Here is a 10,338-nt window from a genome sequence, read left to right on the forward strand (position 1 = left end):
GGCCTTGCCCCCTCGCCCCAGCTGCTTGGGCTCAGGACGTTGTTGCTTTTCCGGGAACCAGAAAGCGAAAGTGAAAACCGCAGCAAAGCACCGGGGCAGGGCGGGCTCCAGCACGGAGGGAACCACCCGGGCAGAGGCACCGTCTCCACGCCCAGGACCACGGCAATCCCGGCCGCCGTCCAGCACCTCCGTGCGCCTCTGGCTCGCGCCCCGGTGCTGCGCTGTGGAGCAGGGAGCCGGAGCCGGGCTGCAGCGGCCGTGCTTGCAAAGGCGAGACACGGAGGTGAGAACGGGTCTTGGGGGGGGCTGCGCGGAGGGGAGCTCAGGCACGGGGCATGGACGTCTGATATAATTTATTAGACCAAATGAAATTAATAAACCCGCTGAAGACCGATTCAGGCTCAACATTAGGAAAAACTCCTTCGCCGTCAGGGTGTCCAGACTGGAATAAGCTTGGAAATCTCCAAGAGGAGACGGGACGGTCGCCTCGCTGGGGTCAGCGGACCCCATTATCTTCCCTGCCTGGTGCCTGGTGCAGGGGGCTGGACCCCATGATCTTCCCAGGTCCCGTCCAGCCCCTGACAACCTACCAATCCATGAAAATAGTTGGAACAATTCTTCTTTGCAAGCTTTCAGCTACAGACACCCCTCTTCAGGCAGAGGGAGCATCTGCAGGTCTAATAAAAGATACCAGATTTACCCAAAGAGCCTTGTCTGCCTGTGTCCCTGGACCAACACGGCTGCAACCAGCACCTCTGGCCCCTCTCGGTGCTCCAGTCTCTGCCCCTCTCGGGTCCTGCTTTGAGATGTAAATGCAGCCCCTGCTTTCCTAGCTCGCACCAGCCCACCCTCCCAGGCATCCCCAGAATCAGTCCCAGGGCCCGCACTTGTGATGACTGCGCCGGGTCTTTGCCAGCAAGGGGGAACGCTAAAGGGAGATGTAAGAGACGGCCAGGACCCTGAGACCCACCGCAGGAAAGGCAGCCACGTCCCAGCACCCTCAGAGGAGAGGAGCATAGAGCACGTGGCCACTGGGTGTCCTCCACAGGCCACCCCAGTGAGACCAGGGAGACAAGGCACATCATATTCAGCTTGGACCCTGCCGTGCCATCTCCCAGTGGCATCCACGTCCTGTGGGCTGGCAAGAGGTACCTCAGCCCAAAGGACACCATCTCTGCCGTGTTCCCTCAGGCACTCCTGCAACCTCCTCCCCAGTAGCCCAGCCTATGGAGGGGACCCGTTACTAGACCTTAAGGCATTTTAGGCACCGCCGTGCAGCCGGGGGAGGGCGCGGGGAGCTGCGGCGGGAAGGGGCAGTAATGCAAGTCAAACACTGCGTGTGCTTCTGCAGGGCTGCGCTGGAAAGCTGCTCGGGGCTGAAGCGTGCAGACGGTGTCCATGCAGAGATGAGCTCCCGGGAAGTCATCATGTGCGGCAAGGAAGAAAACCAAAGGAAATGCCACATTTCTGAACAAGATTGGAAAAGTCACGTCCCCCTGACTGAGGACAAGGCGAGAATCGCAGAAGCAGCGAGGCAGAGCGCGCTGGAGATCCTGAGAGACGCCGTGAAGAAGAAGGACCGTGTGCTCATGGAGACGCCCCGGGACCTGATTTCCTGCGACTCTGCAGAGCCCTCGTTCTGGATGGAGCGGTACGCTGTCCTGAAGGAGAAGCGGGTGAGAGACCTCATCTCGGTGCTGGAGGAAGCCAAGTTCATGGGGGACCCTTCTGCACAGCAGTTGTACGCATATGTTTATTCAAAATCTGTAGACAAAACCATTTATTTGTGCCCGCTCTTCTGGGAGGCTCCGAGTCACCTTGCCAGAGGTTCCCAGCCAGGGCTTTTAATCCGTGAGGCCTCGCACTTCCTGGGCGCTCGTTACATTGCTGAGGAGCCAGACAGCATCGATGTTGCCTGCAAGGGGCTGCTGGTGAAAAACAACTCGACAGATCCAGATAGTCCAAAATTTCTTCCTCTGGTGAATGCAGTGTTAAATGCCAACAACATCGAGTATGAGTTCGAAGTGACCCTGCGGCACCGGGGAGACTACGAGCAGGGCAGATACTCCTGCTGCGGGGAGCCGGCGAGGAGCTCCGTCTGCGAGAGCGCCGTGCCTGACAAGTTCTTTGCTTCTCCGAGCAACCAGAGGCGAGTAATGTTCGTCCCCAGGGGACGCGCTCTAGGGGAGGTTTCCTTGGGAGACCCAGCGCCTGCAGGCCCCAGCGCCCTTGCAGGATGTGCCCTCTTCTTTCCATGTCAGGGACCTGTCTAAGAGGGGATGCGCTCAGCTCAAACACCAGGCAGCACCAGCCCCAGGCCACGGCCGCCCCTTCCCCACCACTATCACATCTGGGCCAGACGCAGGGCAGATATTGGCATCAGCCTCCAGGCACGTCTCTCCCATGACTTCTTTGATTCTATGAGCCAGTGACGTGCACCCCAGCCCTGGCCCCGGCCCAGCGTAGTTTTCCCCTGGGCGTGAGGAGGATGGGCATGTCCACACACTCAGGTATGGGAGATGGGCACACTATTGTAGAGGGAAACCCCCCCTGTGGGTTCAGGACAGGGCAGGACTCATGGCCTGGGGGTGGGCAGGACCCCCCCTCTGTGGGGCACACTGCCGCTATCTCCTTGGGGGACTTTCCCCATCCTGCCGCATGTGTCCCCGGCCCTTAGAAGAGACAGGCTGTCCGGGCCCATCGTCCCACCACCGATCCGCTCCAGCCTGGCCGTGCCCGTGCGCTTAAGCCGAGCTTAGGGTGGCGACCCAAGGACACCCTCGGGCAATGAGGACGCAGCTCCTGTGCAAGGCGCTGGGTGCACGGTGGGATCAGAGGAACATTATGGGACCATACAGGAATCAACACTTTAGACCTATGAAATAATGACCTCTCTTTCTCTCTTCTCATTTAGCATCTCAGCAAGAACGAGCATTCCTGAAATACTGAGGGGGAAGCTGCTGCCGGCCCGGGACAGACTGCAGCGGCACGTAGCAGCGCTTCGGACAATTGCTGACACCGTGGATGCGGCGCACAGAGGAATGAAGAAAGCAAAGATTATTGGAGGCATTTTCGGCATTGTGGGCGGGATCACCACCGTCACAGGGCTCTCCCTTGCCTCCATGACCTTCGAGACATCGCTGGTTTTCTGTTTCATGGGGCTCGGTGTCTCCTTGGCAGGTGGCCTGACCAGTGCTGCAGCGATCAGCAGCAACATATCACAGAGCCAAGACAAGAAGGAAAAGTTCAACGGGCTCCTGGGCCAGTGCCAGGCTGAGGTGCAGCGAATTAAGCAGTACATGGAGTACATCTCAGTCCGGGTGCAAAGGGCCAAAGAAGCTGTCAACAAGACTGATCGGCTGTTTGCAATCCCACAGATCGGGGCAGCAGCAGGGCGTGCTGCTTTCAATGCTGCAAAGATGGTCAGAGCTGGAGAGCTGCTGGGTAAAGCTGGCCACATCACACAATTAGCGGGAACTCCCACGCGCACCATGACAAACTTCATGCTGTGTCTGGACATCTTCTTTGTAGCCAAGGACTCCATAGAGCTCCTCAAAGGCACCAAATCAGACCTGGCAGCCAAGATCCGAAAGGCAGACGCTGAACTTGAGCAAGTGATTGAGCAAGTCAACAACATGAACAACACGCTGACTGAATGAAGACAAGAGACACTGAAAATCACAGACAAATAATGGGCCCAGATCCATGGGGACAGAGCATCAACCCTCAACCTCATCCTGTGTCACCGGGACCCAAAACCTTCTGTAATTCTGTGCTTATGGCTAGAAAGGCTAATTTACCAGGCCTCAAGTTAAGCCTTAGATTGCTTAGTTACTGCTAGTTTCTGACGAACTTTTCTGCTGTGCAAGTTACAGCAGGTGCCAACAGCGCACTCGCTAAACTTCTAACTTTGCTTTTGACATCGGTCTTCTTGTCCCAGTTACTTTCTTTTCTGATTGATTGAGCCCTTTTATGATTCTGGGCTCAACTCAGGGCAGTATTTTATGAGTGCTGAGAAGTTTGGTTTGGCATTTGGCTTCTGCTCTTGTTGAGAAAACCAGCAAGGGGAGACACCAGATGTGCAAACCTCAGAAACAGCTGCACCAAGCTCGCTGAAATCTTGGTTGTTTTGTTGAGCCCATCAGGAGCCAGGGACACCGGCATCACCCACTCAATTCTCTCCTGCATCGCACACCATGAAGGGCCACCGAAGCCCCTACAAAAGCCCAGAGTCCAGAGGTCGCAGTTGTACAGAATATCTCAGCCCTCAAAACTGGAAGCACTGGCCGGGGCAGAGAATGGAGAGACCACGGTGCCACAAACACCCATGTTCCTTGCAACAGCAGAGCAGGAAACTGGTCTGGGGGGACACAACCCAGGAAGCCCAGCAGATGAGCAGCACTCCACACTGCAGAGAAGGGTGAGAAACTGCCGAGATCCTTGGTAGCCCATCCTGGGGAAGTCTCCATCCCCACGGGGCAGTCAGAATGACTCAGAGCTCCTATGGCAATTTGCCTGGGGCACACAAGACCGGGGGCATCTGAACTGCAAGGCCTCTGGGCTTGAGGATTGCACATAGGAAGCCGGCTGTGGGCTTGGGAGTATCTGCAATGCAAGAGTGATGAGTCTGGGAGGGAGGAGACGTGCCGGTGGTAGCACCACGCAGACCTGAACCACTGAGCTCTGCTCTGAGCTTTGCCCAGACGCATGCACGGACAGGGGCAGCTCTGCTCCGTGGATGGAACTGATTTGGCTAACTTGACCTGAGACATGAAATTACAGGAAAAATAGCCAGTGCATGAGACCCGCAGGGTTACCTGTCTGCTCTGTGTTCCCGAGGGAACCCTGGCACCCAGCTTGCTGGACTTACAAAGGACTTCTTTTATCTCCCCCCCTCCACCCCCCGACACGCCCCTCATTTAACCAGGGCTAAGCAGAAAAATGGTTAATAGGCATCTTGGGCCATACAGTCCCTGGTCCCGCTATGGGAGGCTTATTTAACTTGATTGGCTAAAACCCGGTTGCCTGGTTCGGGAATGCTGAGGCAAGAGACCAAGTCCGAGGGGGGACGGGCAACATTTAACAATGGTTCAGGGTTCATCACGGCGTCCAGCCCGTTGGAGCCCTGACGACGAATACTGTCATACTTTTCCCGGGATGACTGGTGGAAGTCCTCCTGCAGCGTTTATGAACACCCCAAGTAATCAATCCCCTTAAGTCTGTTAAAAGACTGCAGTAAGATCTGAAATGCATGCTGAGCTGAGGCTTATTCACAACAGGTAAAATACACAACCGTGATGCTGACTTTCCAGGGCAAGCATAGCTAGGCCACCTGAGAAGCCCTTCCAGTATATCTTCTGTCGTCATCATAATTTCAGGCTGGCTCCTCGGTGTCTGGTTACTCCCTAAAACTTTATGTTTTTCCTGGTTGTTCATCAGTTTCTTGAGATGATCCAAACTAGTTAACCCCTTGTCACTGAAGAAGGTAATTCATTCAAATTGAAACTGTTTCTATAACAGGATCTTCCCTGTCAATGATGGCCTGAGTTCCTCTTAATTGACACAATTAAAAAAAATGCTTTAAAGAGGCTGGACTAAGGGTATAAGAAAGGTGTAAAGCAGCAAACAGTGTGCGAAAGACTGGGACGTGCCGAGTTTGGGACACAAGCGGATCAGCTTGTACATGCTCATGGACCCAGCTTAACTCAGACGTGCCCTAATAAACTGAATGCTGGCCCATGAGGGTGTCAGCTGGACTTTAGGGCTGTGCGAGGCTTTGGACTGTGCTTCGGATCCGGAGAAGCTTCGTGCGCCTCTGGCTCGCGCCCCGGTGCTGCGCTGTGGAGCAGAGCGCCGGAGCCGGGCTGCAGCGGTCGTGCTTGCAAAGGCGAGACACGGAGGTGAGAATGGGTCTTGCGGGGGGCTGCCGGGAGGGGAGGGGAGAGAAGCTCAGGCACAGGGCATGGAAGTCTGATATAATTTATTAGACCAAATGAAATTAATAAACCCGCTGAAGACCAATTCAGGCTCAACATTAGGAAAAACTCCTTCGCAGTCAGGGTGTCCAGACTGGAATAAGCTCCCTGCAGAGCTGGTGCAGTCACCGACATGGAAATCTCCAAGAGGAGACGGGACGGTTGCCTCGCTGGGGTCAGCGGACCCCATTATCTTCCCTGCCTGGTGCAGGGGGCTGGACCCCATGATCTTCCCAGGTCCCTTCTGTGGCAGAAAAGCCACCGTCTGGGTCTCTCTCTAGAGACCTGTCCCAGTCAGCTTGGGACACTGGGGTCGAATTCCTGAGGGAGAGGGGATTTCCCTCCCTGACTACATGACAAAAGCCTGGTACCGAGGGGGGGGGCCCTCTGGTCCCCTGAGTGGGGGATGGAAAATCCCCTGCTCCTCAGCCCAGGTAACCAGTGATGCTTTTTAAACTGGTTAGCTAGTGGCCAACACTGCTGGCTTCTCTTGGACTGGGCTGCTGAGGTCAGAAAGGCGATATAAGAGCCTGGTCCAAGAAGGAGGAGAGAAGCCATTGTACCAGCATGGCACAAGCATCAGGACACAGGGAGAGAGTCTGATCCAACCGAAACGCTCTCTCTCTGGAAATCTCCAAGCCAGATCTCTACCGTCTTCTGAATGATACTCATAAGTGTTTCTAGAGAGCTAGCAGCTCCCAGTGATGCATTTGCGTATCAAACGGATACCTCGGTCAGACTGCTTTGCTCAGTGGTAATCCCTTGATAGTGCTCTACCTCTTACCCTATTCTACCCCTACTCTTTGTAACTAATACAGTTCTCCTTTGTGACCGGTGTGGGAGACTTATTGAGGGGTGGGTTTAATTATGCCTAGGAGGCCCCTTGGGTCTGCGGACTAAGGGAGACTATCCTTTTTGGCCCCCGACTTGGGGAGGAGCCCCAAGTGCTTGGATTGGGTTGAGTACCTGTAGGACTATTAGGCCTGTGTTTTCCCAAGGGCAGAGAACCTAGAAGGTCCCCTCTCGGGGTGGTGGCAGCACGTTAACCCCGGACTCTGCGGTGGGGCTCGAAAGGGGGTCTGCCAGGGCTGAGGCACCCCTGGGGAGTCTCGTGGAGTCCGGCAGGTGGATGGGCGTGGGGAGGTGGGAGGCTCGACACAGGAGCTGCCCCTACTGGTCTGCCACGCCTTCCCGCCCCTGACAATCTCTTTGCAAGCTTTCAGCTACAGACACCCCTCTTCAGGCAGAGGGAGCATCTGCAGGTCTAATAAAAGATACCAGATTTACCCAAAGAGCCTTGTCTGCCTGTGTCCTTGGACCAACACGGCTGCAACCAGCACCTCTGGCCCCTCTCGGTGCTCCAGTCTCTGCCCCTCTCGGGTCCTGCTTCGAGATGTAAATGCAGCCCCTGCTTTCCTAGCTCGCACCAGCCCACCCTCCCAGGCATCCCCAGAATCAGTCCCAGGGCCCGCACTTGTGATGACTGCGCCGGGTCCTTGCCAGCAAGGGGGAATGCTAAAGGGAGATGTAAGAGATGGGCAGGAGGCTGAGACCCACCACAGGAAAGGCAGCCACGTCCCAGCACCCTCAGTGGGGAGGAGGGCAGAGCACGTGGCCCCTGGGTGTCCTCTGCTGCCTGCTAAGGAGACCCGTTACTAGACCTTAAGGCATTTTAGGTGCCGCCGTGCAGCCGGGGGAGGGCGCGGGGAGCTGCGGCGGGAAGGGGCAGTAATGCAAGTCAAACGCTGCGTGTGCTTCTGCAGGGCTGCGCTGGAAACCTGCTCGGGGCTGAAGCGTGCAGGCGGCGTCCACATAGGGATGAGCTCCTGGGAAGCCATCGTGTGCGGCAAGGAAGAAAACCAAAGGAAATGCCACACTTTTAAAAGAGGTGGCAAAACATACAAGTCACTCCCCAAAGGCAAGACAAGAATCGCAGAAGCAGCGAGGCAGAGCGCGGTGGGCATCCTGAGAGACGCCCTGAAGAAGAAGGACCGTGTGCTCATGGAGACGCCTCGGGACCTGATTTCCTGCGACTCCGAACAGCCCCAGTTCTGGATGGAGCGGTTCGCTGTCGTGACAGAGAAGCGGGTGAGAGACCTCATCTCAGTGCTGGAGGAAGTCAAGTTCATGGAGGATCTTTCCAAGAAGAACATATATGCATATGTTAAACCAAAATCTGGAGACAAAACCATTTATTTGGGCCCACTCTTCTGGGAGGCTCCGAGTCACCTCGATAAAGATTCCCAGCCGGGGACTTTAATCCACGAGGCCTCGCACTTCCTGGGCACGTGCGACATCACCTACGAGCCATTTAGCTTCTATGTTACCTGCAGGGGAGTGATGGTGAAAAACAACTCGACAGACCCAGATAGTCCAAAATTTCTTCCTCTGGTGACTGCGGTGCTAAATGCCAACAACATCGAGTACGAGTTTGAAGTGACCCTGCGGCACCGGGGAGACTACGAGCAGGGCAGATACTCCTGCTGCGGGGAGGCGGCGAGGAGCTCCGTCTGCGAGAGCGCCGTGGCCAACGACTTCTTCACTTCTCCGAGCAACCAGAGGTGAGTAATGTTCGTCCCCAGGGGACGCGCTCTAGGGGAGGTTTCCTTGGGAGACCCAGTGCCTGCAGGCCCCAGCGCCCTTGCAGGATGTGCCCTCTTCTTTCCATGTCAGGGACCTGTCTAAGAGGGGATGCGCTCAGCTCAAACACCAGGCAGCACCAGCCCCAGGCCACGGCCGCCCCTTCCCCACCACTATCACATCTGGGCCAGACGCAGGTCAGATATTGGCATCAGCCTCCAGGCACGTCTCTCCCATGACTTCTTTGATTCTATGAGCCAGTGACGTGCACCCCAGCCCTGGCCCCGGCCCAGCGTAGTTTTCCCCTGGCGTGAGGAGGATGGGCATGTCCACACACTTGGGTACGGGGGATGGACACACTATTGTAGGGTGAACCCCGCTCCCCAGGTTCAGGACAGGGCAGGGCTCATGGCCTGGAGGGCACAGGACCCCCGCACTGTGGGGCATGCTGCCGCTATCTCCTCGGGGCCTTCCCCCACCCTGCCGCATGTGTCCCCGGCCCTTAGAGGAGACAGGCTGTCCGGGCCCATCGTCCCACCACCGCTCCGCTCCAGCCTGGCCGTGCCCGTGCGCCTAAGCTGAGCTTAGGGTGGTGACCCAAGGACACCCTTGGGCAACGAGGATGCAGCTCCCGTGCAAGGTGCTGGGTGCACGGTAGGATCAGAAAAACATTATGGGATCATAGAGGAGCCAACACTTTTGACCTGTGAAATATTGACCCCTTTTCTCTCTTCTTCCTTAGAGAATTAGAAAGGATGAGCATTCCTGAAATACTGAGGGGGAAGCTGCTGCCGGCCCGGGACAGACTGCAGCGGCACGTAGCAGCGCTTCGGACAATTGCTGACACCGTGGATGCGGCGCACAGAGGAATGAAGAAAGCAAAGATTATTGGAGGCATTTTCGGCATTGTGGGCGGGATCACTACCTTTGCAGGGCTCTCCCTCGCCTCCGTGACCTTCGGGACATCGCTGGTTTTCACGGGGCTCGGTGTCTCCTTGGCAGGTGGCCTGACCGGCGCAGCAGCGACCAGAAGCAACATATCGCAGAGCCAAGACAAGAAGGAAGAGTTCAACGGGCTCCTGGACCAGTGCCAGGCTGAGGTGCAGCAAATCAAGCAGTACATGGAGTACGTCTCAGTCCGGGTGCAAAGGGCCAAAGAAGCTGTCAACAAGACTGATCGGCTGTTTGCAATCCCACAGATCGGGGCAGCAGCAGGGCGTGTTATGGAGATGGTCAAAGCTGGAGAGCTGCTGGGTAAAGCCAGCCACATCACACAATTAGCAGGAACTGCCACACGCACCATGACAGGTGTCACACTGTGCCTGGATGTCTTCTTTGTAGCCAAGAATGCCATAGAGCTCCTGAAAGGCACCAAAACAGACCTGGCAGCCAAGATCCGAGAGGCCGTCACTAAACTTGAGCAAGTGATTGAGCAAGTCAACAACATGAACAAGACGCTGACTGAATGAAGACAAGAGATGCTGACAATCACAGACAAATAACGGGCCCAAAACCACGAGGGGCAGCGATTCAACCCTCAACCTCAGCCCATCTCAACAGGGCCCAAGACCTTCTGTGATCCTGTGCTCATGGCTAGAAAGGCTAATGTATCAGGCCTCAAATTAAGCCTTAGATTGCTTAGTTACTGCTAGTGTCTGATGAACTTTTCTGCTGTGCAAATTACAGCAGGTGCCAACAGCGCACTCGCTAAACTTCTAACTTTGCTTTTGACATCGGTCTTCTTGTCCCAGTTACTTTCTTTTCTGATTGATTGAGCCCTTTT

At 55.9% G+C, this 10,338-nt stretch overlaps 2 protein-coding genes across 2 annotated transcripts in view; both read left to right on the forward strand.

Moving 5' to 3' along the window:
* Window positions 1–1,319: 1,319 nt before the first annotated feature.
* LOC106723176 lies at window positions 1,320–4,397 on the forward strand. Its single transcript, XM_025194636.1, has 2 exons — window positions 1,320–2,158; window positions 2,927–4,397. The coding sequence occupies exons 1-2, from the start codon at window positions 1,320–1,322 to the stop codon at window positions 3,657–3,659; spliced, it is 1,572 nt and encodes a 523-aa protein (XP_025050421.1). The 3' UTR covers window positions 3,660–4,397.
* Window positions 4,398–7,793: 3,396 nt separating this feature from the next.
* Window positions 7,794–10,338, forward strand: part of LOC112548549 — a 4,274-nt gene continuing 1,729 nt past the window's right edge. Inside the window, exons 1-2 of the mRNA XM_025194634.1 lie at window positions 7,794–8,536; window positions 9,298–10,019. Coding sequence (XP_025050419.1) covers window positions 7,794–8,536; window positions 9,298–10,019 — 1,465 coding nt within the window. The remainder of the gene's footprint in view (window positions 8,537–9,297; window positions 10,020–10,338) is intronic.

This window comes from Alligator sinensis, unplaced genomic scaffold (assembly GCF_000455745.1).
Source record: "Alligator sinensis unplaced genomic scaffold, ASM45574v1 scaffold821_1, whole genome shotgun sequence".
NCBI classification, from domain to species: domain Eukaryota; kingdom Metazoa; phylum Chordata; order Crocodylia; family Alligatoridae; genus Alligator; species Alligator sinensis.

Bases quoted from the DNA above. Each gene is read 5' to 3' on its own strand.
- LOC106723176 (XM_025194636.1), top strand. From the start codon at position 1,320: ATGCAAGTCAAACACTGCGTGTGCTTCTGCAGGGCTGCGCTGGAAAGC. The intron at 2,159-2,926 runs GTTCGTCCCCAG...CATCTCAGCAAG, and splicing joins AGCAACCAGAGGCGAGTAAT to AACGAGCATTCCTGAAATAC.